The 26,680-nt window shown below is 34.5% G+C and overlaps 1 protein-coding gene across 30 annotated transcripts in view; it reads left to right on the top strand.

Moving 5' to 3' along the window:
- nrm (neuromusculin) overlaps window positions 1–26,680 on the top strand; it is an 898,245-nt gene that overhangs the window by 867,533 nt on the left and 4,032 nt on the right. For 7 of the 30 annotated variants that reach the window (XM_073984398.1, XM_073984394.1, XM_073984393.1 and 4 more), the window contains 2 exons: window positions 6,973–9,006; window positions 12,828–19,768. The exons of 11 other annotated variants lie outside the window; for them this stretch is intronic. In XM_073984398.1, the coding sequence (XP_073840499.1) occupies window positions 6,973–9,006; window positions 12,828–15,053 (4,260 nt within the window). In that variant the 3' untranslated portion in view covers window positions 15,054–19,768. Of the gene's footprint in view, window positions 1–6,972; window positions 9,007–12,827; window positions 19,769–26,518; window positions 26,619–26,680 lie in introns of those variants that run through there. 12 more of the 30 variants (XM_073984404.1, XM_073984403.1, XM_073984401.1 and 9 more) reach the window with 4 other exon arrangements.

Raw genomic sequence — 26,680 nt, 5'->3', positions numbered from 1 at the left:
CTTTATATATCACTCTTTCACACATCATCACATATACATCCAAACAACACATGGTAATTTGCTGTGTCTCTAAGCATTTGTAAGCTGTAATTTCTACACTTCATTACTTTTTGTTGCGGCCAACTTCACTCATTGATATTCAATTTCCAAGCCTATCAAGCAAACAATCAATCATTCCATCCATCTTTCATGCATTCATTAAGTCATTTCGTAATGTGGCTTTGTTGTCTTTATCTATGTAATATTTTGTCGATTTTCCTTTGAATTTCTTCTTTTATTCTATTAGCTAGGATGTTGGAATTGTTTTAGGCGTTTGTTGCAAAGAAAAAGTAAAACAACTTTCCTCTTATTATAATTTATACAAATTTAAGAGTTATGTTTTCTATATATTAAACCCGTATTGTTGTTGTATGTTATATACAAAATATTATCTTTTTTTGGAAAATATGCATATCCCAGTTTGTTTTTCCTACTATTTTAAGCAAATATTGTTGTGTATTTGGGTTTTCTGTTTGGTCTTCTTATTTTTAGTTGCTTTGCAGTAAAAACTATTTTCGTATAAGCTAATGTGTTTGTATGTATTTGTACTTCTCTTTCTTTTTAATTTACATTGGTCTCTTAAGATCTCTTTTTAGTTTACTATTTATGTTTTGGTATTTTATTTCTTAATTTAAATTACTTACTTCTAGTATATGTTAGTTTCTATTTTTTATATTTTTAGTTTTAAGATTTTCTTAACATCTTTTGTGTATTTTTTAAATAAGAGTTTTGAGTGTAAGTGCAGACATTGACATTTAAAAAAAGATGGTTTACAATTAAAATATAAATTATTATAAATGATTTACAATTAAAATAAATCTACTTATAGTATATACGTCCTAAATGTATGCCTCAAAATATGTTGTTATATAACAAGTATCGTCATTCCTTTTGCATTAGGGATGCCCACCATATTTTTCTATTGCATACTTTAATTGTGTGTGTGGAGAGCGAAAAGTTCACTGAGGGTTGACCCTGCTTCACTCACATGCAATGCAAAGAGAGTTTCTCTCCCCTCTCTCTCCACAATACAACCCATTAAAAAATCAGTCACTTTAACAATTACCTCCTTAAAGTATGCAAGAAAAATGTCATGTCGATACCTGTTATATAAACGTCATTTCTTGTTGAACATTTCATAAATATTCCTGTAAATATTTCAATATTACTTTTTAATTCTAATAATAGTTGTGTTCCCTTACTTACCTGAGGTTACCATTTTTACCATTTGTTACTATTTTGAACCTGCAAAACGTTCCTTAACCCCAAAAAGTGGTAAAACTGGAAGCAATTTTTAAGAGGGAAGGGGAGAGGGCAAAAATGCCTTTCTCTTCTACCACAGGCTACCAGGCAAATTTCTTCGGGTAAAAAAGTGGTAGAACTGATTTTTCGACATTTGTTTGTCGATTATTTGACAATGAAGAAAAAAATGAACAAAAACTGAAGAAAACAAGCGAGCGCTGACAAAACAAAATTTAAAACTATGAAATAAAAGAAGAAAAGTAAATTTTTATGTTTCTATTTGGCATTGCTACCAGATCTAACATTTTTTCGTTCCTTTACTTTTCTGGTAAAACTGGTCATGAGAGAGCAATTTTCATCAATTCTGACAGTTTTCTCTTTTACCACTTTTACCATTGAAAAAGTAAAGGAACAAAGCTAATATATGTATGTAAGATTGCCTCCTAAAAGTATGCAATGTACACTTTTTATGATGTTTAACCCTCATAAGGCCAAAATTTAACCCCATAATTGGATTTTTCTAAGTCCATATACTGGAAATCAATTGGAATTTTGCTTAACATTCTTCGGCAAAGCAAAGTAAAAAGTTGTAGCTTGTCATAATAAGAAAACTATCTTGAAAACTCAGCGAACAGCTGCAATAGTATTTCAAGGTACAATTGAGAACCATGATGCCTCAAGAAGTGCTATGACTTGTATTGTGAAAAATACAGGATTCAAAAAATTTTTCTGATTCCCAAACTAAGAGGGTCACTTGCGGTTTGGATCATAGATAAATTATAACACTATTACCATGTTCAAGAACTCGCAAGAATCTACTTTTTTGAAGTTATAAATTTGCTAGAAGATTCTGGAACATACCATATATCAGTAAGACGTAGGTAAGGACTCGGCAAAAGTGCGCTACAGTGTCCAGGACAAAGTGACACAGACAAAAATATCTCTGATTGTATTAAAATATCATAATTATCTGATATAATAATTGAAACATATATATTCAGATTTATAAAATTTTTAGTTAAAACATATACATTCTTATCTGTGTGAAAAACTGCAGAGATTATTTTGTACTAGCCATAGCTAACCTTACTAGGTACAAAATAGAGATATCATTGAGCAAATGCCCTAACCACGGAATAACTGCAAGTAGTTGTTTACAGATGGCGCCGTAGAATTACTCAGTATCGAATAATAAATGGCATCACAATGTCCGATACTCTCATTTGGCGGGTTTTATGCTAAGCTAGTTTCCTTCAATCTGCTGTTATCACTTAAAAAAGATCCAAACCTCTGTGTTATCAAGTGAAGTTGCTTGCATACCATTAGCCATTAGGTTAAGAGGGTCATGAAAATTATGATTTTAGCATCCAAGTATGTTGGACAAAATCCGTTTCAGGGAGCAATCGATATTTTCGAAAAGTACTCAGTAAAAAACATTTGGTTTATACCCCCTTAAACTGTAGACTTTCTTATGTAGTAGCCATAGGTAACCCTACTAGAAGCGAAATAGAGCTACCATTCAGCAAATACGCTAACCAATAAAAAAACTACATAAAGTGGTTTACAGATGGCGCCAGATAAAATGTCAGTATCCAATATTGGGTGGCATCACAACGCACGATATTCTCATTTGGCGGGTTTAATGAGCAGCTTTTTTTCAACAACAGAGTTCTATGACTTAGCAAAGATCCAACCCCCATGTATAATCACGTGAAGTTGTTTGTAGACCATCAGATATTAGGCTAAAGAGGGTATATATACGTTTTAATACGCTAAAAAATGTGCCTAATGGAAATAATGGTTTTAGTCCGCAGCTATGTTTGACCAAATGCATTTCAGAGAATTTGGAGTCGGTCGGTCAGTCCGTCTATGTGTCAGTTTGGCTGGCAGGTGCGGACTCTCGAACAGATCAACCACATTGTTCAAACTTAGATCAAGTTCAAAGTCGAGCCATATCGTTAACCCCTTCGTTAACCAACTTCTCCATAAAAGATCAAAATTTTCTTCGCTAAAATGGTGTGCAGGAAAACTCTAGGGAGGAAGTAAATGTCAACGTACATAAGCTGCCTCGCCTGTTTGCCTTGCTTGCTTCTGATAAAATAATAAAAAAGAATAGGGCAACCCAGTTCGAAATTTGCTAGGCATCCTTCATTCCTTTATTTTTATTATGTCAAAAATGAAGCAGGAATGCAAGGCAACCAGGCAAAGCGGCTTATGTACCCAGGCCTTAATCGATTTGCTTTAAAGTATACACTTCCTAATATTTTTCCATATGTAGGAATATATCCGTTCACATCTTCACACTAAATTTAAAAATTTCGCTTTGAATTTTTCAGAAGGATGCAATCGAGAATAGGGCGTCCGCTACTTCTGGTGCCTTCCATAACTAATATCAACATTTTCGGCAAAAAATCAGTTTAAGGCCACGTCTGGGATAGTTTCAATTTTTGTTTTTTAGTAGGTTCTACTCAAGGACCCTATTGTATCGGTAGAATTTTGTTGGGCTGCAAATCTGTAATGGCCCAAAGAACTCTAATTAAAAAACTGTCGTTACCAAATAAATTTTATCATGAGCATTGAGTATCCTATTTGGCCGAAACTTAGCACATCGTAAAAATGCCTTCCAGCAAAAATACTCATTACAAAACATCCTACTAACCCATTATTTTGACAAGGGTATGTCGCTCGACCACTACTTATTTAAGTGGGCACAAAATAACTACAAATTTCGCGCGACACGCCCTTGTTAAAATAATGGGTTAGTAGGGGGTTTTGTAAAATTTAAAATTCTCTCTTAAGTGTAGTTTAAAGACTGCTCGAAGATTGTTTATTTTTGTTTAGCGAATTTACTCTTTATGGCCTTATTTATAACCATATAATGACATATTCCCGGACCAACAGCTTAAAAAATTATAGGTCGAATGGAGTTACTCCTTTCACATCGTAATACTCCTCCCAAATTAAATCAGACGAAATTGCAGACGAACTATATATATCGGACAACTGCTTCCAGTACTTCCCTCACAACGGTTAAAAATGTTGCTCAAGTGCAATTTAAAGGCTGTTCGAGGATTGTTTTGGAATATTCATCGAAGATAGTCCTTGTGATTCTAATTACAATGTCAAAATAAGATCCACTTCCAAAATCGACTATGTCGGTGCACTACTGCAGATAACCACTCCTAGAAGTTCAACACTTTTGCCCTTTATCCAAATCAAATTGATTAGCAAAACGTTTCCGATTATTCGGAACGTCTACAATTGTCAAAATAAAGACCCAAAAAATTTCCCAAAAATTCTACATTTTTTCGGCAAGTCCATAATAATGTAATAGCTTCCACAAACATCCCAGAAGGGACAGTGGAGAATTCTCTCATATCACTGAGTGCAACCATGAGAAGTTCAACACTTTTGCCCTTCATCCAAATCAAATTGATAAATAAACACCCAAAAAAGTTCCAAAAAATTCTACATTTTTTCCTGCAAGTCCATAGTAATATAATTGTTTCCACAAACATCCCAGAAGGGACAGGGGAGAGTTCTCTCATATCACTGAGTGCAACCCGATTCACCTGAACTCAATCATCAGTATCCAGTTCGTACTCGGACGGCTCATCGGGAAGACATAAATTTCCATGTAGAGACTACGCTTACCGGCTTTAAAAATTAAGTTTTCAAAATGGTGCTGTGTTAAGCCAACGCTTAACATGTGCGTTGTCGAATAGTAACCTAAAAATTAATTAACCTGATCTGACGCTATAAGCTTTATGAACGTTTATGTTCTGGCGGTATCTCTTAGCAGCTGCCAACCATCTTTCGGGGGAATGATTATCCTTCGTTTTCGTTTTTATTAAAATTAAAATAAAACATGATCAGTATCTTCATACTTCCAAAAAATTACACACAACTATGAAAATTCCATAAATATACTAGTTTTGGGGAAAAGAATTTCGTTTAAACCTATCCATTGATGAAAGTCTCAATTCACATTGACTGGTAAAAAAGCTGAGGGAATATCTGTCAACTTAACACTTATATTTGTTTCCTATTTATGTATGTCATGCCATAATTAAACTACTGTGTTCTCAAAATGTTCAGCTTTTGCACCGACGACCCAGTTACACCCTACTGTAGACGAAATAGTACCCTCATTTAGCAAAGAACCTAACCTCAGACCAATTACAGGATGCTGATAACTCATAACATAAATGATATTGTCATTTGGGGGGTTCGATGCAAGACTACTTTCAAAGAATACAGTACTATCATTTAACAAAGACCATGACCACCCAACAGTTGCAAAATGTCATATGTAGATGGCGCCATTATACTCATTATCTACTACCGAGTAACATCAAAATATTTAGCAATGACTTCAATCACATAACAACTAACGCCGGATGATACAGTCGAAATCGCTTATAACGACGGGTAGGTGTTTACACTAGCCATCAATGTCATATGACCCGAAAAAAACATTCTGCCACACAGACAATGTGGAGACGTAATTTCACTGCATTTTTGCTGGTGTGGACGCAAAACGTAAATTGCGTTAGGAAAATCCCCAATATTCCACACATTAACGACTGTATAACGATGGAACATTTCAGGTCATATGACATTGATGGCTACTGTAAACACCCCTTAAGTGATAACAGTTCCATATGGGCGGCAGAAATTTGGTATTTTTGGATTTCGTTATATGTTGCTATAAACGATGACGATATAAGTGATTTCTCCAATATTGGGCTGAATAGCAGATGATGGTATTTTGATGCGGATTCTGTGCAGAACAGAGACACAAAACGAAATCTAGTACAGATTTCCAATCGTGCCCGTATTTTGCAATTTCAAACTCCGCACTTTGAAATATCGACATCACTCCACACTTTGGGATATTGTCATAGTGAGCGTCATGATTCAACTGCAGTTCAGTGTCTTGCATATCCAGATTTTTGTTGGGCGAGAGGTGGCTTTGTTTTCACTCCTTTTAAATAGTTGAAAATAGCGACATCATTTATACTTCGTTGAACCTAAATTACTTTAAAAATAATAAGTAATACACATATAAACAACATCCGATGTGAGTTTACAATAATCTTTTTAAAATGTCAATGTCTAAACACAATCATTAGATTAAAGAAAAATAATTGTATGATGTAAAATATTTTATTAATTATTTTGAATTATCTCAATGTTCAAATTCTACACTCCTTCCCCCATTTTTCACACCTTTTACAGCCTTTACACTTTTTATATAAAACATTTATTTAAATATATTATTTCTAACCCTAAACACCCATACCAACCCAAATTAATGACAACTAATCTTCTAAGCAAAACATGAAATTAACCCAAAATTTATATAAAATTCTTGTTCTTGTTTTTTGTCTCTTTTTTGCGTGTAACCCCCAAAACGAAAAATGCGCTGTACTAAACAATAAAACTAATGCCTGACTTGCTTGTGCTAAACTACCATCCATTAAATGTGAACAAAATCGGACCTTTTGGTATAAAACAAAAAAAAAAACGAATCCTCCCCCGATCCCAACATGAAATTGAAAAACCATGCACCATTTAACTCGCCTGCACTTTGCAACCAAAAATAAATGTGCAATATTAAAATGAAATCCACGAAACCATATTGAAAAACTACAATAACAACAACAACATGAACATGAAAATAAATAGTTTACTACTCCTACGACTCCTACAAATTTTAATAACAACACAAATGTGGTGCCACGCAGTGTGCCACGACCCAAGAGACTCAATGGAAATATCAACAGCCAAACAGCCACCAACTATTACGATGAACAAGAAACAGACTCTCCACAGCATTTGCAGCAGCAGCAACAACAACAGTATTATCAACAGCAACAACAACAACTGCACCCACAATACAGTACCATGCCCTATAATCGTCAAGCCAGTTCAGCCACGAATGGGGGTGTCATTGTGCACAATAATACACTAACAGCCTCCAACACTTTGCAACATAATCAAAACGCTGTCACTGGTCCGGCAGCCGGTAGTCCAAATCCCCATCAAATGACATATAATCTCAATAATTGCTTCCCCAAAAGTTACACAGAATACTATCAAACTCAGCAACAACAACAACAACAGCAGCAGCAAACCATTCATCCATTCCAACAAAAGTATGGCAGTAGTCCCTCATCTTCGCTGGGCGCCAACAATCCCAGCCAACTTAATGCCATTGAACATGATTTCAACACGTATGCCGTGGTGGAACGTCCACACAATACCCCCGCCTCATCAGTGTCATCAGCGGCAGGGGGTGTGGGCCGTACAACAAATCCATTTTTGGCAGTAAGCAATTTCAAGAAATTTGATACCTCCGGTGATGAGGCCCAGAATGGCAACACAAGTAGTGGTGGGGGTGGCTATCAAACCACTTCCATGAAACGCCAAGGAAAACGCAGCAAAACATTTGTGGATAAATTGGAGGATAAACGTTTCTATTCTTTGAAATTTGCCGGCAATAAACACAAACAGCAGACGGTGGCCAAAAATGCCCCGCTGCACTTAAATGCAGCTCTTATGGTCGAAAATAACGGTGGTGTGAGCAGTGGTCGTGTCCATGAAGATGTTTTCACGGGAATGGGTAGTGGTCGGGCCACAGATGCGGGTATGTTGGCCTCATTGCTTAGCGGTTCGGTTGGCGGCAACAAATGTAAACGTCATCATTCTTTTGCTGGTGGTAGCCTTGGCGATATTGAATCCAAGGGCCCTGGACCACGAAATGCCATGCATTTCTATGATCCTCCGGCCTATGAAAATGTCAATGATGCTGTCCAGGTGCATGCCTCTGCCGCCTTGAGTGACATGGAACTGCCAGATGCCATGTCCTCGGCGGGTACCGCAACTGTTCTACTGCACCCTTTGCCAGCCTATTCCACACACAATGGCAGTACAAGTGGTGGCGGTGGTGGGGTCGTTGCAGGAGGATCACAGGGTCCAAAGAAGAAACATCACCAACGCCAGCACCAGCCTAAGGAAGATTTGAATCTAATTGAACCGGAACGTCTAAGCATTTATCGCAGCGACTCGGGCATCTCAAATTCTTCATATGAATGTGTCACACCCCTACCCAATGGTGGTAGCCATCAGCGAGGCCAATCACCGGCCAATAAAACGCCACGTACCCCCAAAACACCAAAAACTCCCAAGAGTCACAAAAACTCCACATTGGCCCATTCAGCGGTGACAGCCAGTTTTAATAGCTCACACAAGAAACCCGCACCAAGGGTACCACCCACACCCCTCTACATGAATGTCAATGATCAGGCCAATAGCAGCCAAGCTATTCACAATTTGGAAAGACCCTCTTCACCCAACTCCAATATGGCCACATCAGCCTATGAATCAGCCTCATCGTCGCAGAATGACACAACATGTAATGACCCGACATCAATGTCATCAACAACTTCGCTATATAATGGCGGTGGTGGTAAGGTACTACCACCGGGAATGCGCTGCAATCGCCATCAACCAGCTCCAGAATTGACAACACCTGAGGAATATGAACAATATCAATTGGGTCATCATAGTCATGCCCATTCGGCATCATCGCTATCGGTGGCCAGTAGTATAAGTGCCAGTGGCGGCAACAATGGGGTGGGGAGAACAACGAAATGTAAGAAACAGCAAAGGACGCTGGGCGGAACAATGGGAGTGGGTGCTAATATTAATCTAATGGAGGTAAGTGTGGCATAAAATGCTTTACTAATGCTTAAGGCAGCGATTTGTACTAAATTTTAAGTTTTTGGAGACTTCTTTGAAAATAGATGGGGAGCTAGTGTAGACTTTTGATGAAAGTCTACAAAATGCATAATTGGTCGGAATTACTATTTTGGAGATGAATACATTCATATCAAGTCATTTCAATATGCCCCAAAAAATATAAATAAATTTTCCCAGATTTCAAAACTCTACACAAATGTACAATTTGTCCATAATGTCAGTTTTGACACATTTCATCTATCACACAATAACATTGCAGTTTAAACCAATTTTTTTAATTTCAAAACTCCAAAATGTTTTAATTTTATTTGTAAATGAACTTATTTAAATTAAAATGTTAATCAATATAAACAAAGATTACACACAATATTTTAAATAATATAAAATTGCAGACAACTTTCAAAACTCTACACAAGTCTAAAGCTGGTCCATAAAGTCGTTGCTGACATTGATTTGTCTCACAAAAACGTATCATTTTTATATTACAGCCAATCCAACTATTTTGAAAATTTTAAGTAGTTCAAAAACTCTATAAAATTCTCCAAAATGTATAATTGCTCACAATTGTTATTTTTAAGATTCATTAATTAATTTTTATTCGTTTAAATATTCTATAAAAATATAAAATATTTTTTGCATAGATTTCAAAACTCTACACAAGTCTCTAAAATGTTTTAGTTTAATTTGAAAATGAACTTTTCCTCATTAAAAATTTAGTCTTGATTCAGAAAATCAGTAGATATAATTTTGCAATATTTCAAATAATTAATGGCTGTAGACAACTTTTAAAACTCTAAACAAGTCTAGATTTATTCCAAGAAATCATTGCTGACATATTTCTCTGTGCTTTATCTCATAACAATGTGTACACTACGATTCTCTAAAGCCAAGACAGAGGTTTAAAAATTTTTCTTATAACTCTACACAAGTCTCCAAAATGTTGTTTTTATCAGAATTCATGTTTTTTCAACTAAAATATTTAAATTGACGTGTTTAACTGGTTTACGAAAGTCTTAACATATAATTTTTATAGTTTTTTTGAAATTTTTAAACTCTACACCAGTCTCCCCAATCAGTTCTAAAGTCAATATTAAGATTATCTGTGTGGAATAATTTACAATATGATGTATACAAACATATTAAATAGAAATATGCCTTATAAGAGCAACATGTTATGTATTCAAAATTCTACACAACTCTCCAAATTATTCAATGTTCCTATTCAATGTTGCTATTGCAAAAATCCATACAATTTGCGAGTGTTAAAATAAGGTTTAAATCAGGAAAATGTCTTCCAACACGATTGTTTTTTAAATGTTCTTAACTCTACACAAGTCTCCATTTCATTAATGTAAAAAAAACAATCACGTTACAAAAACAATCTTCATTCCTTATGTAATGATTTAAATCAAAATCACTTGAACTTGAAAATTGAACTCATTTTGGAGAGATATTTTATTCTTTGAAAGTCTCCACTTTTATGTTTTTTTTTACTTTTCGAAACTTTTATTACAAATTAATATATTTTGAGTTAAAAACTATATTTCATTTCGAAAAGTATTTCAAGTCCACACAAGTCTCCAAAAATGTATGAATTAATAAATAAATAAAATAAAAATAATAATTTAAGTCTCCAGAGCCACATGAACTTAAACCGTGAACACGGTTTGGAGACATGTTTTTTCTGTAAAAGTCTCCACTTTTTTGTCTTTTATTTTCCAAAACTTTCTTTAAAAATTAATACATTTAATTTTAAAACATTTCATTATATTTACAACAATTTCAAAGTCTACACAAGTCTCCAACAATTTACAACTGTTACAATTGTTAAACATTTTGAATTTTCGAAAAATTTTAATAAAAATATATTATTCTTGATATTATATATAAATTAAAGTCTCCAGAGTCACTTGAAGCATACAGATTATTTTTCGTTACGTTATGACTTAATTCTACAAGGCCACTTGAACATGAAAATTTAACACTGCTTGGAGAGATATTTTATTCTTCGAAAGTCTCCACTTTTTATGTGTTTATTACTTTTGGAAACTTTTATTATAAATTAATCTATTTTGATTTAAATATAATATTCCATTTCGAATAATTTCATACGTATACACAAGTCTCCAAAAATATTCAAATCCAAAATATTTTTTATTTTTGAAAATTGTTATCAAACTTATAATTTTCTCAATTTTATATAATGATTTGAGTCTCCACAAACACAAACAAATAACTTAAGCACTGAACACAGTTTGGAGAGAAGTTTTTTCAACGAAAGTCTCCACTTTTTTAATTTCCAAAACTTTCATTAAAAATTTGTATATTTTTATTAAAAAATATTTAATTATATTTACAATCATTTCAAAAGTCTCCACAAGTCTCCAAACATTTACAAATGCAAAATATTTTGTGCTTTCGAAAATTTCTATTATATAATGGCTCAAGTCCTCAGAGTAACTTTTGGAGAGATTTCTTATATCCCGAAAATGTCCACTTTTTTCCAATTTTTTTAAGTTAAAATATTTTGCTTCATAAAAATTGTTTATAAAATTATTCGTAAGTCTAATTAAGTCTCCAAATATTTACAAATTTTAAATATGCTTTATTTTGGAAAAGGTTTTTTTAAAATTATACATTTTCCTGATTTTATATAATGATTCAAGTTTACAGATTCACTTGAACCTGAAAATAGGACATTATGTGGAGAGACATTTTATTCTATGAAAGTCTCCAAATTTTTATTTCTTATTATTTTTCAAAACTTGTTTTAGAAATTAACATATTTTGAATTAAAAACAATACTTGACTGTGTTTATGACAATTGCTGAAGTCTACACAAGTCTCCAAAAATTTGAAAATATTGAAAATTGTTTTATTTTCGTAATTTTTTAAAATTTATATTTTTCTGATTTAAGTCTACAGAGTCACTTGTACATGAACATCAAAACTTTGTTTGGAGACAAATTTTATGAAAGTTTCCACTTTTTATTTTCCAAAGACATTTAAAATATTAATACATTTTGATTCCTAAAAAATATTTTATCATTATTTTGACGATTTTGCAAATCTACACAAATCTCCAAAATTTCACAATTTTTACGTAATTTTGTAAGTCTACAAAAGTCTCTAAATTTACAAATTTAAAATATGTGATTTTTCGAAAATTTTTATTAAAATGAAATTTGCTCTTGATTGATTCAAATCTACAGAGTCACTTGAACTTGAACATATGACATTGTGTGGATAGAAATGTTTACGAAAGTCTCCACATTTTTATTATCTATTTTTTTTTAAATTTTTTTCGAAATTAATATATTTTCAACAAAAAACCCTATTGGGTTATGTTTATGACAATTGCTTAAGTCTACACAAGTCTCCAAAAATTTGAAAATTTTAATAATGTTGTATTTTCGTCAATTATTTTAAATTGATATTTTTCTATTTCATTTTATGAAACTCTCCACTTTCTATTTTTTATAAATTTAATATATTTTATTAAAAATTAATATATTTTCATTAAAGAAATATTTAATTATATTTACGAGAATTTCTTAAGTCTCCAAAAATTTAGAAATTTTATTTTCTCTCCAGAAAATAAAACCTTCTTTTTTATTTAAAAAAATATTAAATTTGATTTATTTCTTAATTTTATTTTCATGTTTTGTTGCCAATCTTCCGCATGATTTGCTTTGCCAACCTACACCACACTTGCACACACACAACCTCTTTTGTTTATTTTGGTTTGTCTCAACACCAAAACAATACGCCTTAACCAGACTAACCAAACGCTAAACAAACGCCTGCTTGCTCATAATCCCTTTTTAGCAACAAATCCTGCCGCCTCCACCACCACCACCTGCACTAAGAAATTTCGACGACAGACTATCTGCGACCCCTACTCACATATCAAAGACATCAACGCCACTCATCAATGGAGACAATTGCAGCAGTATCTTAATGCCAACAACAGTGGCAACATCCGGCAAACCCACAATTATTGCACCAAATCCTCGAACGCGTTCAAGGCAGCAGCAGCAACAGCAACAACAACAGCAGCTTCAGCAGACAAATCATCAACATGTGTCGCTACTAAATCACACCAACAACATGGTAAGCCTGAGCAACAACAGTCTGAGCAAATTGGCCTACAACAATTCGGCAAAAATACCCTCCCTAATGTCCATAAACAACATCATGAACGGCCATGCGAACAGCAATTCATCAGCTGCAGCAACAACAACAACAACACCAGCCACCCATGCAATCAACAACAAATGCTAATGTTTTACGACAAAAATATTGACAGCAAAGGCAGTGACAGTGGTGGTCCGACCACTGCAAATGCCAGTGACAACGACAACCAACGACGACGACCACAAAGCCATAACACCGAAACAGTTGCCAACAATGATGATGATGATGTCGCTGATGATCAGGTGGGTGGTATCAATGGTTTAGTTGAGGCAAAAGCTGTTACAGTTATTGGCGGCCCCTGCCAACGTAGCCAATCATTTAACTTACCACCACCACGACCACCACACAAGAAGAGCTTAAAATGTGATGTTGCCGACAGTGATGATATGAATGGTGATTCGACGAAACATAATATAGGGCCACTTCAATATCAACAACAACAACCAGAAATAACTGATGTACAACAACAACTGTCAAATAGACCAAAATTAGCCATGACAATTGCATCACCTAATCAAAGTCATTACAATCCAACAACATTGGGCTGTGTGGGTCGTCCCCTTAAATTGCCTTTGCGTAAATATCATAGCTTTCATTTTCAGCCGAATCAAACGGTGACCGGCCAGCAGTTGTGTAAATTGCAACAGTTAAGGGCCAAACAACAACAACAGCAAGAATACCATATGCAGGGAGTTTATGATTTATCAAATGAAGAGTTATATGCACCAAAGCAACAACAGCAAAAAGAGCTATATGGCCAACAAGGCCCCTTGGTATTTAGGCCTTTTGAGTTGAACAAGGAGGTTACCTTTAAGCCTATACAAGCCTCTGAAGAAAGTGAGGATTCTTTAGATCTGCACAAAGAAGCAAAGGGTGTGGTTGAGAAGCCTCAGGGGGAGTTGTATTTAGATTCAGGGGATTTCACCAATTTCACCAAACTTTCAGTGGCTCCGGGGGACCATTTAAATAAGGATGATAATGGTAACCAGGAGATACCTCCAGAGCTACCCAAAACCTTGCCACCCATGGATACACCAATCAAAAAACCAGATTTCAATGGCAATCAGCCTCAAACCTTGCAAAAGTCTCCCAACTCAGCCTTTGTTAAACCCACAATAAATCGTAGTTTAGAAAATTTGGGAGTCTCTTATGTTACAGCGGTATGTGAAAGATCTCCCAAAGTCCAAAGAGAAGTTAAAACTTCATTTCTTAATTTGGATTTAAATAAAAATCCTCCCCAATTGGAGTCACCACAACAGCTAAAGGCCATACAACAAAAGGCGAAAGAAAATTCTCAGGCCAAGTTACAAGAATTGGCTAAAATTTATCGGCTTTCTAGTTCGGAAAATTCCGAAGATGATTGTCTTTCTAAGAGGGAAAAAGAAAAGGTTCAAAGGAAGTTGTTTTCCTCTGAACAGCAGGAGAAAGATGAGGAAAGAATTCTTAATCCTGCAGCTTCTTTGGAGGCCTTAGAAATGTTAACTAAGTCTCAGCCGCAACTGTGGAGATCCAATCAAGCTGGTAGTAGACAAAATCTACATCAATTGGAATTGTTTCATACTTTGCAACAGGTCAAGATTTTAGGTAAGGGAGAGATAGAGAGGCAGTGTGTTGAGGATGATGATGAAGATTTGGGTTATTCCTATTGCGAAGATGATATTGAAGAGGATCAGGAGGAGATTTTGCTTGCTACTCCAGTTGGCCAGCCAACATCACCCAATGTAACGGTTATTATGGCCACACAGAAAGGTCAAGAGAATCAGGTTAAGTTTAAGCTGACACAAACTCATTCAGAAGTAAAAATTTAAAGGTCCTTCTAAAAATTTAGAATTAGAAGGGTTTTCTCAAAATAAACTTTTTTTCAAATCAAAATTTAAGAAATGTCTAAAAGCGCCTAAATGTATGTAATTGTTTGTATGCTATTAAGGAAGTAGCTTGAGTATGTAGATGCCATGATGCCCAAACTCACATAAGTAACTTTCAAAAATTAGAAATAGGAGGAGTGTTATCTTCACAAAAATCTTCCACAAATTATATTTGAAACAAGATTTTAAAAAGCGCCTAAAAGTATGTAAATTATGTTAACACATTAGTAGATAGTTTATGGGGATGCCATTATGCCTAAACCCCCATAACTACCCTACTCATTCATTCGAGAATAATAATTTTGGGACAAGAGAGCTCAATTCACGTTCTCCCTAGAATATAATTCGAAGTGAGATTATAAAAATTAAAAATTTCAATGGGATCTGTTTTATACGCTGCAACAAGTTGAGAATTTTAGTAAGGAAGTGAAGAAAGGAAAGTGCGTCGATAATGATGATTATTTGGGTTATTCTTATTGTGAAGATAATATGTTGAGGAGTGTCAAGAGATAACTTTACAAGCTAAGCTAGCTGAACAGCCAACCTGCCTCAAGGTAACGGCAATAATGGCCACAAAGGCGGGTCAGGTGAATCAGTTTAAATTTAAGCTGATTTAAACTCATTCGGAGGTAAAAATTTAAAAGTTCTTCCAAAAATTAGAAAAAGAAGTGAGTGGGAGGGTTATCTTCACAAAAAATCTTCCTCCAAATATATTTAAAACAAGATTTAAAAATGCTCCTAAAAGTATGTTAATAATGTTAAAAAGTTAGTAGGTGGTTTATGTGGATGCCATTATACCCAAAGCCTCATAACTACTCTACTCATTCATTCGAGAGCAATAATTGAGGGAAAAGAGGGCTCAATTCACGTTCTCCCAAAAACTAGAATTAGAAGTGAGATTGTAAAAATTAAAAAATCTCAATTGGATTTGTTCCATACACTGCAGAAGGTTAAGAGTTTAGGTAGGGCCGAGAAAAAAGACAGCAGGGGTTTAATGATGATGAAGTTAGGGTATTCTTATTGCGAAGATGATATTGAAGAGAATCCGGAAGAAATTTTACAAACGTGACTTAATAATGGTCACAAAGAGAGTCAAGATAATCATTCAGCGGTAAAAATCTCAAAGTCCTTCCCAAATTAGAATTAAAAGTGAGTGTAAGGGTTGTCTTCACAGAAAAATCCTCCTCAAGTTGTATTTAAATCAAGATTTAAAAATGCGCCTAAAAGTATGTTAATAATGTTAACAAGTTAGTAGGTGGTTTATGTGGATGCCATTATACCCAAAGCCTCATAACTACTCTACTCATTCATTCGAGAGCAATAATTGAGGGAAAAGAGGGCTCAATTCACGTTCTCCCAAAAACTAGAATTAGAAGTGAGATTGTAAAAATTAAAAAATCTCAATTGGATTTGTTCCATACACTGCAGAATGTTAAGAGTTTAGGTAGGGCCGAGAAAAAAGGACAGCAGGGGTTTAATGATGATGAAGTTAGGATATTCTTATTGTGAAGATGATATTGAAGAGGATCCGGAAAAAATTTTACAAGCGTGACTTAATAATGGTCACAAAGAGAGTCAAAAGAATCATTCAGCGCTAAAAATCTCAAAGTCCTTCCCAAATTCGAATTAAAAGTGAGTGTAAGGGTTGTCTTCACAGAAAAATTCTCCTCAAGTTATATTTAAATCAAGATAAAAAACCACCTAAAAGTATGTAAATTATATTATCAAAGTGGCTTATGTGGCTGCCATTATGACAAAAATCCCACGTAGGGGCTAGAGGAAAGGACAGCAGGGTCAGCCAACGTCTCCTAATGTGACGGTAATAATTGACAAAAAAGAGGATAAAGAGAATCAGGTTCAAATTTATCCAGAGGTAAAAATCTATAAGTCTGTAAAAAGTAGAATTATAAATGGAAGAGCTTTTGAACCCTTTTCAAATTAAATTTAATAGCAAATTTAAAAAAAAAACGCCCAAAAGTATGCAAAATTGTATATGCTAAAAAATAAGTTTAATGGTTACGCGGATGCCATTATGCCGGAACCCACATAATTACCCTACTGATAATATTTTTGAATGCAGTTATGGACAGACGAGAGAATCGGAACCAGAGATGGTTTGTTAATGATTTTTTAGGTTTTCGACAGTCAAAATGTAAATGTAGAAAAAGTCTTATACCTGTATAAAACGTATTAAAAGTAGAAAACGTAGCCAACTTGTGGTAATTAAAAGATTGGGGTATTTAAAAGAGTTCGTATCTAGATGGCGCACTAGGAATATTCAAATTCTAATCAACCATATTGGATTTATTCTTTAGATAAAAAAACTGAAGAAGGGCTTTGAGCCACCAAAAAATGCTAAAAGAAAAAAAACGACCTGAAATTAGTCTAAGACGCATTAAACGAATAACTCAATGTCCAGTGAGGTGGTTATCTTGAAAAAGAGCCTCTTTTTGGGCTGAATATTCCGGAAAAAAAACTTTAATCACAACAAAAGTGAGGTTATTGCTTCACAATCATTTTCGAATCAAAGTATTTTCCATCTCCAATCAAAGTATTTTCCATCGTAGTGAATTCCTCGTTGGTTGTGTTGACTCTCTTTTCTCAAGTTTCCTCTCACTGTTGAGAGTCAGCCTGATCTTTAAGATTTCCCTCACTGTGATCTACAACTCACTGGTTTTTAACGCCTATAGGATCTCCTTTGTCGTTTTTTTCTGAGTATTTTTATTTAGTTTCTCTGGAGTAAGGAAGAATCTTGCAATTTATTCTTTAAAAACCATCTTTGGTGACCTTCTTAGGGACTTTCCTGTCGAAATGTTCGGCAAGAAAACTTTACTCACAACAAAAACGAATCGAATCGATGTATGTTCCCTCACAGAGGCTCTCGTATTGTATTTCCACAATAGAGTTGGTCGATTTTTTGACTCCCTTTTCTTAAATTTCCTTTTAGGGTTGAGCGTCAGTCTGATCATTCACAGGTCCCTCTCTGTCATACACAAAGGGGATGTCCTACATCCAATATCTCCTTTTGTCGTTCCTTTTCCGAATAGTTTTACTTTGTCTTTTAGTAGTAGGGAAGAAACTCGCAATTTATTCTGTTTACACCACCTTTGGTGAAGTACTAGTGCATAATCTTCTCTCCTCCTGAAACCAACAAATTCTTCATTATTTTACTTTTGTCAAAAATCTATTGATTTCGGCTAGGTATATGATATTTTCGACGTATGTAATATACTTTAAAAAAAGTCGTATACGTGACATTTTTTTGACAGGCCATCTCTGATCAGGGCTCCATTCTAATTCTCTCAAATCAGAAATAGAAATGGCAGAGTTTTTCTCAAATAAAAATCCTCTTCAAATCAAATTATAAAGAAATTTTAAATTCGCCTAAAAGTATGTTATTTTTATATCACAACTAGGAAGTTTGGTTATGCGGATGCCATTATGCCCACACCTACATAATCAGCCTACTCATTACATTTCGAGAGCAATAATGGAGGGACAAGATAGTCAGGGCTCAATACTGGTTCTCCCACAATAATTATGAGAATTGGAAAGGTTGTTCCCAAATAAAAATCCTCTTCTGATCAAATTTAAAATAATTATATTTTGGTTCATATATAGTGCCTGAAAGTATGCAGTTTGTTTGTATGTTAACAAGTAAGTAGGTTGGTTATGCGGACACCATTATGGAAAAACCCGCATAACTACCCTACTCATTACATCTTATGGAGAAACACTTATGGAGAAACAGGAATCAGGATACTATTCTAGTTCTATAAAAATGAAAAAAAATATAAAGGAAACAAATGTCGAAAGTAAAAAATATGTAATGCACATATTTTTCAAATTTTCATAGAACAAGAACCCATCCCTAGGTATGTTTAGAATGGACCCAGTGTACCCAAATTAAATATCCAAGTCTACGTTATAGCTTTTTATTTTAACCTAACTACTATTCATACCAAATCGCCATATAAAATCTAACTGAAACTCCAAATGTGAATGCCCTTAATATGCAAAAACTGCAGAAGTTGTACAGTTTATTGTAGAATCGTTAGGGTATTTAATCGGGAACCCCCACTTGCCCAATGTGACTTTTTTAATGGCTACCTATCAAGGTCATGTAAATCAGGTTATATTCAAATTAACCCAAAACTCAGTTAAGAAAATAAAACACTCAAATATAACTTGTAAATATTAAAAATAGAGCTAATCATTAACAAAACATCCTTCCTTCCTCCCCATACAACACCACACCCATCCAAAGCAAAACCACAAACTCAGCAACTAAACATAGACAAAAGACAAAGTTAAGCATTTGGCTTGAAAAAAAATAATAAAAACCAAAAAACAAGTATTTTATTAAAAACCATAAATAATAGTATTATATAGATTATATTTTGTTTATACACTCAAACAAAAAAAGTTAATTGAGCAGAAGACGACGAAGATGATGATAAAGAACAAATGACTGTATGTTTTGTTAGCAATGATATTAAAATTATAAGAATACTAAAAACCAAAAACAAAATATTATTATTAGACTAAAGTTATAATAAAATAATTTTATTTTGTAAGCTAAAACTAGTTACATAAGTTTAGGACGTAGTTTAAAAAATTAAAAAAAAACCAAAAAATTCCAAGCAAAACAAATAAAACCAAAACACGGGAATCATTAACAAACAAAAAACAACAAAAACCCCGAAAAAAATCATAAAGTCTATGTGTATGTTATAAACATTTATTTATTCTTTATGTCCCTAATGTATTATATTAACAAAACAAAGACTTAGCTATATAAATAAGTACATATGTATGTGTATATTTGTTTTCCTTCGTCCCCTCCCCTTTTTTAAAAGGTGCAAAACCAAAAATTATTAAATTACTCATTAAGCCTAATTTTAAGATATTTTATTGCAAAACAAACAAACCAAACCAAGCAGCCCCTCCCTCCCCCCCCCAAACAAATGAAGACAATGAAAAATATTTATTTAATGAATATTAATTAAGTTTAATAATATGTATACAAATCGTTATAGTTTTTATGATAATTATGTATTAAGTATTTATTTCGATTAAATTAAATTATTTATTTATTAATTTATTGCAATTATTTATTTTAGTTGTAAAAACAGAAAAACAAATGCTTTTAACCGAGCAGGCAATAACAAAGAATTAATTAACCAATAAAATAATTGATATTGAAAAAAAAATACAAACAAACAGCATTAAAACCCAAACAACAATTTGCTTAAAATTTCTTAAATCGCATTAATTTTCTGAAGCTGATTTTTAGGAGGCAGACAAATAAACAGGTAAATTCTTTGATATATTTTGAAATGTTCAATGGTGGTCAATACTGGCAGTATTCTATTTTAATAACTTTTTTCAATAGTAGCTAATTGGACATATACTGTTAATATGATTGATTATGTTTTGAAAGCAATATTTGATGGACAAGATAATCAAAGCTCAATATCTTCTCCCAAAATCATATTCAGAAGGGTTGTTCTAAAATAAAAATTCCTTTCAAATCACATTCAAATAGTTATCCATATAGCTCCTTAAAGTATGCAATTTGTTAGTATATTAACAGGTAAGTAGGTTGGTGATGTGAATAGTTATGCCGAAACTCACATAACTACCCTACTCATTATATTTCAAAACAATTATATAGAGGCAAGTGAATTGTAGTCTAATCCAGAATACGTAAGAGAGAGAGAGAGAGGGCCTCACCCTAATTCTCTTAAATTAAAAAAAAAAATTGAGAAATTCTCATCCATGTGATAAAATATTTTAACAGAAATCTCCAACATATTTTTTTAGACTTTGAGGTATTCCTGAACAATTTAATTGGTATTTTGAGGCGAGATGGTCCCTAGTGCTAGATAAACTTAGAAAAGTTCTTCAATATATCATTTTGATAGACGTAAAGTCTTAATTTTCACCACAAGAGATTCGTGAATTTATGAAGAAGCTTAATGGTATCATGGATGAGTTTCCTGATTACAACTATTTTGTAGAAGTAATGAGCTGATCTTATTATTTTCTAGTATAATGCCAAACTTATATTAACTACAAATATTTTGGGACTGACTAACTTATGAAAGCTATGAAATTCAATAGAAACTACAACGACCGGGTGAATTTTTAGTTTTCTGAATCTGATTTGGCTTGAAAAACAAATATAAAGCAGATATAAGGGAATATGGAGGAATGAAGATTTCATGAAGGGATATACATTTTATGGTGAACTTCAGCTTGCGAACTCATATTCAGCTGGTGAACTTGAAGATGCCGGCTAAAGTATTGCTAACTTCTAAGTTTGCAGAAGTGTGGCAGTTTTAAGGTATGCTGTGAAACTAATATTGGACTGAGGAACAAGGAATGGACTAGAGAACATAGAAATAACATGTAGTGGACTGAACCTGGCTGTCTTTGCAGGCTGTCAATCTTAGAGTGGATCGGCGAACATAAACTCATATACATATTAGAAACTAACAATAATCCTTAAGATAAACATTTATTGGCTAAAATGCTTTTTAAGGGCTCTTCTCGGATGGTTTTTACCACAGGTAATATATGTGACCCCCATAATACGGGGGTCGAGTTTTTTTTATACGGAAGTCCATACTTCCAGTGCTCTAAAAACCCTTACCTTACCTTACAAAGAGCTTTTTATGCGATCTAAAGTTTTTTTGCGATCTAAACTGTATTTTAAGAATTTTGCTCCTTAGCAAAATCCGATAGTTTTAACTCTCATTTATACTGATCTAATTAGGTGCCTGCGTCTTTTCCAAGAACTGGTTTCTGAAATTTCCAAAAAATGATCAATGACAGAAAAAGTGTTCCAATTTCTCGATATAAGCTCCGTAAGCCCAGCATACGCAATTTACTCCTAGTGTCCTCTACTGTGGAATATATAACCCTTAGGGCCTTCTTCTGTGGAGTAGCTGACATTAAGGGTCCTCAACTGAGGAAGATATGATCTTTAGAGTCCTATACTAGGGAGTAGATTGTCGTTAATATTCTCGACTGGGTAGTAGATAACCATTAGGTTCCTCTAATGTGGGAAATATGGCCCCTAATTTATTAGACTTTGCACAAAATTCCATTTCAGATCCTCCACGATGACCCTTAGGATAATTTCTTATTTAGTTTATGACCGGTGATCTCTTCTACTGTGGAATATTGGGCCCCTGTAGAGTACGGATATATTACCCTTCTTTTCTAAATAAGCACCCTTTCTTACAGAAAGGGTCTATAGAAGCACCCATTGTTTCAGAAAAGGTCTATGAGATCACCAATTGTATCAGAAAGGGTATATAGAAGCACCTATTGTTTCAAAAAAGCTCTATGGAAGCACCCATTGTATCAGAAAGGGTATATAGATGCACACATTGTTTCAGAAAGGATATAAATAAGCACCCATTGTGTCAGAAAAGTTCCACAGAAGCACCCATTGCTTCAGAAAAGGTCAATGGAAGCTCCCATTGTTTCAGAAAGGATCTATAGAAACACCCATTTTTCCAGAAAGGGTTTATAGAAGCACGCATAGTTTCAGAAAGGGTCTATAGAAACACCCATTGTTTCAGAAAAAGTCTATGGAAGCACCCATTGTATCAGAAATGGTATATAGAAGCACCCATTGTTTTAGAAAAGGTCTATGGAAGCACCCATTGTTTCAGAGAGAATCTATAGAAGCACCCATTTTTCCAGAAAGGGTTTATAGAAGCACACATTGTTTCAGAAAGGGCCTACAGATGCACCCATTGTTTTAGAAAGGGTCTGTAGAAGGGCCCATGGTTATGGAAAGAGTATGTAGAAGGACCCATGTTTATGGAAAGGGCCTATCGAAGCACCCATTGTTTCAGAAAGGGTCTATAGAAGCACTAGTTGTTTTCGAAAGGGTCTATAGAAGCACTAGTTGTTTTCGAAAGGGTCTATAGAAGCACTCGTTGTTTTCGAAAGGGCCTTTCGAAGCACTTATTGTATTAAAAAGGGTATATAGAAGAACCCATTGTTTCAGAAAAAGTCTATGGAAGCACCCATTGTATCAGAAATGGTATATAGAAGCACCCATTGTTTTAGAAAAGGTCTATGGAAGCACCCATTGTTTCAGAGAGGGTCTATAAAAGCACCCATTGTTTCAGAGAGGATCTATAGAAGCACCCATTTTTTCAGAAAGGGTTTATAGAAGCACCCATTTTTATAGAAAGGGTTTATAGAAGCACCCTTTCTTTCAGAAAGGGGTAAATAAGCACCCTTTCTTTCAGAAAGGGGTAAATAAGCACCCTTTCTTTCAGAAAGGTTCTAAATAAGCACCCTTTCTTTCAGAAAGGTTCTAAATAAGCACCCTTTCTTTCAGAAAGGTTCTAAATAAGCACCCTTTCTTTCAGAAAGGTTCTAAATAAGCACCCTTTCTTTCAGAAAGGTTCTAAATAAGCACCCTTTTTCCAGAAAGGGTTTATAGAAACACCCTTTCTTTCAGAAAGGGTTTATAGAAGCACCCTTTCTTTCAGAAAGGGTTTATAGAAGCACCCTTTTCTTTCAGAAAGGGTTTATAGAAGCACCCTATCTTTCAGAAAGGGTTTATAGAAGCACCCTTTCTTTTAGAAAGGGGTAAATAAGCACCCTTTCTTTCAGAAAGGATCTATAGAAGCTCCCATTTTTCCAGAAAGGGTTTATAGAAGAAAACATTTTTTTCAGAAAGGGTTTATAGAAGAAAACTTTTTTTCAGAAAGGGTCTAAATAAGTACCCTTTCTTTCAGAAAGGGTCTATAGAAGCACCCATTGTTTTAGAAAGAGTCTATAGAAGCACCCATTGTTTTAGAAAGGGTCTGTAGAAGGACCCATTGTTTCAGAAAGGGTCTATAGAAGCACCCATTGTTTTCGAAAAGGTCTGTAGAAGGACCCACTGTTTCAGAAAGGGTCTATAGAAGCACCCATTGTTTTCGAAAGGGTCTGTAGAAGGACCCATGTTTCAGAAAGGGTCTATAGAAGCACCCATTGTTTTCGAAAGGGCCTATCGAAGCATCCATTGTATCAGAATGGGTAAAAAGAAGCACCTATTGTTTCAGTAAAGGTAAATAGAAGCACCCATTGTTTCAGAAAAGGTCTATGGAAGCACCCATTGTTTCAGAAAGGATCTATAGGAGCTCCCATTTTTCCAGAAAGGGTTTATAGAAGCACAATTTTTTTCAGAAAGGGTCTAAATAAGTAACCTTTCTGTCAGAAAGGCTATATAGAAGCAATCATTGTTTCAGAAAGGGTCTGTAGAAGGACCCATTGTTTCAGAAAGGGTCTGTAGAAGGACCCATTGTTTCAGAACGGATCTATAGAAGGACCCATTGTTTCAGAAAGGGTCTGTAGAAGGACCCATTGTTTCAGAAAGGGTCTATAGAAGCACCCATTGTTTTCGAAGGGGCCTATCGAAGCACCCATTGTATCAGAATGGGTAAATAGAAGCACCCATTGTTTTAGAAAAGGTCTATGGAAGCACCCATTGTTTTAGAAAGCACCCATTGTTTTAGAAAGGGTTTGTAGATAGACCCATTGTTATGGAAAAGGCCTATCGAAGCACCCATTGTTTAGGAAAGAGTCTATAGAAGCACCTTTCCTCCGGACAGGGTCTACAGAAGCACCTTTTCTTCCGGACAGGGTCTACAGAAGCGCATTTTCTCCCGGACAAGGTCTATAGAATTACCCTTTTTCAGAATAGTTCTAAAGAAGCACCCTTTCTTTCCGAAAGGGTCTATAGAAACACTTATTCTTTCAGAAAGACTCTTTAGAAGCAGCCCTTGTTGAGAAAGGGTCTGTAGAGACGTACTTCTTTCAGAAAGGCTTTTCCGAAGCAGCCTTTCTTTCAGAAAGGGTCTATAGAACCACCGTTTCTTTCAGAAAGAATTTATAGAAGCACCCATTGTTTCACTTCTGTGATGTTTTTGAAACATTCCTGTTATTATCAAAGAAGTATGGAAAATAAAATTGTAGCTTTGTAACAAAGGCCACCAAGGCTACCAAACACGTTAGTCCAAAGGTTGTAAGATGCACTGACCACAAATATTGGTACAGTTGTGGGGGCCATCAGCATGTATTGGGTTTCCCTAGGGAAAAAAACAGTAAGGAAAGGATCAAAGTCGGGCGAGACCTATTTTATGATACCCTACACTACTGTGAAATCTAAACCGATATCGATATAATGTGGCACACTTATATCTACACCAAATTCCGCCAAACATCCCAAATGTCATTAAAATTGGGCTGATATAGGGTGTTTGGTGAAGCAAATACCTGAAATTGACCGAAAATATATGCAAAGCTGAAGCGATTTCGATATACATAATTTGGCACATTTATTTCTAAACCGAATTCAGTCACACATTACAAATTTCTTCGAAATCGGGCATGTATAGTGTGTTTGGTGCAGCAAATACATGGTATCGGCCGAAAATATATATGGAAGCCATATCCAAATCTGAACCGATTTTCACCAAAAGCAATATCGCTCTTCCTGTGGCTAAAACATAATATATTCCCCAATTTTCAGCTGAATCGGAGAATAAATGCGACCTGTACGTTGCGAACGGACAGACGGACATGCATAAATCGACTCAGAAAGTGGTACTATATATGTCCCCAAGAGGAACTATGGGTCTTTCTCGTTCCTTATGCATGTTACATACAAATGCACAATGACATAATACCCTTACCACAGTGTGGTGTTTGGTATAAATATTGTATTGTGGTAATGACAATGGCTGCCAAGCTTAAATAACGCCCACTGGTCATAATTCCCAATTTGGACGTTCACCCTTGGACAAATGCAAAGTTGGCAAGCGTTTTGAATATCCTTGATTTTTAAATCAACTTCAAAATTTCTGTAAATTGCACGACTTTGAACTAGATTTTAGCCTATCACCCTTGGACATGCATAAAGATGATTATGGGTTCAAAACTTTCCTCAGTATTTTTAATTATTATTAATATTTTTTTTTTTTTTTTTTTTTGTAATAACGGACATCTCCCCCACCGAGATTTGTCCGATGACCGCAATATTTATTTTCAACTTATGTGTTTTCTAAATAGGATTTAGACTACTATGTCTCTGATTTTTACAGCCATTCTCTGAGAGTTTTTAGCTGTCGACTGATACCTGTTTCCTTCGAAAAATTTGTTGTTGGTCCTGGAACCTAAAACCCTTTGCAAATGTTTTGAAATTATAAATTTCATAGGCCACATCCTCCTCTTCACAGTCATTTGCATAGTTCATTGTGGTTCATACATACTATAAAAACAAATGTAAAATAAATTTCAATAATACAAGGCAAATTTAGAGTTGGAATGCAAAAGGAAATATTTTTGATTTAATATTTAAATTTCATTAAAAAATTTCTTCTCCTTTAAAGGGGAGCAACAAGGTTGATCTTTGCAAGAAAACATCAGCACAAAATGGGTGAGTTATATTGCTATCTAAGGTTGTGACAAACTTTCACGGTTTTTACTGAGGTTAGTTAAGAACGTTTTCAACAAACATTATTTGCGAAAATCGCCATTTCTACACAGAACAA

This window comes from Musca autumnalis, unplaced genomic scaffold (assembly GCF_047663935.1).
Source record: "Musca autumnalis isolate F117 unplaced genomic scaffold, ASM4766393v1 scaffold_4, whole genome shotgun sequence".
NCBI lineage: Eukaryota > Metazoa > Arthropoda > Insecta > Diptera > Muscidae > Musca > Musca autumnalis.
The sequence above is the reverse complement of the archived record's forward strand: the minus strand, read 5'-3'. Positions and strand labels throughout refer to the sequence as shown.